This window comes from Physeter macrocephalus, unplaced genomic scaffold (genome assembly GCF_002837175.3).
Source record: "Physeter macrocephalus isolate SW-GA unplaced genomic scaffold, ASM283717v5 random_7770, whole genome shotgun sequence".
Classification (NCBI taxonomy): domain Eukaryota; kingdom Metazoa; phylum Chordata; class Mammalia; order Artiodactyla; family Physeteridae; genus Physeter; species Physeter macrocephalus.
Window position 1 is genome coordinate 1,696 of NW_021153047.1, and position 662 is coordinate 2,357.

General features: G+C 57.3%; 1 protein-coding gene across 1 annotated transcript in view; it reads right to left on the bottom strand.

Annotated features, from left to right (window-relative positions):
• LOC114485878 (uncharacterized) overlaps nt 1–655 on the bottom strand; it is a gene marked incomplete at its 3' end in the record, with an annotated part of 1,919 nt that extends 1,264 nt beyond the window's left edge. Inside the window, exon 1 of the mRNA XM_028487682.1 lies at nt 470–655. Coding sequence (XP_028343483.1) covers nt 470–655 — 186 coding nt within the window. The remainder of the gene's footprint in view (nt 1–469) is intronic.
• Between the last annotated feature and the right edge of the window lie 7 nt (nt 656–662).

Genomic DNA, 662 nt, shown 5'->3' on the forward strand with positions numbered 1-662 from the left:
AACGCTCACGGGCTGGTTCTCCCTCTTGCTGCTGCGGAAAGACTTTGCTGCTTCTGTGAACCCGTTTTCTTCTCCGTGGTGGCACATTTTTCACCCGTAGGGAGGGCGACTTGCTCCCCCTGCCGCGCCTCTCTTAGTATTGCTGCGCTGCACATGCAGGGCTGCTCGACACACGGCTGAAGTGACCGAATTTCTGCTGCATGCGCCCCCCACGAGACAAGAAGCTGCCGCAGGGACGCTTCCTCCAATGCTGTCACTGCCACTTTACCTTTGCTGCTGCAGCTGCCTTGCCCCGCCGTTTCTCTCGTCTACCGCCTGTCTTTCTGTATATGTGTGTGCCTTCCATCAAATCTATCTCTGCCCAGCTACCGATGTTGCTGCTGCTATGCAGCCCGCCTCTACGTGCAGCAGCCGCACGTGGGTCCCCCTGTGCGTCAGCGAGAGTTGTCCGATAGATGTGGGGGCTCACCAGCTTGCCATTGTGTTCCACTTCGTAGCCTTCGTCCTTCATCTCGTGGGAGCGGATGACGAGCTTCAAATTATTTTGTTTGAGAAATGATGCAGTGATGTCAGGCCCGAACTGACAGGCGACGCCTCGCTTCGACGGCGATCGCCCGGGAATGGGCGAAGGGTCAGACCACAACAAATCCGTCATCAAGCCT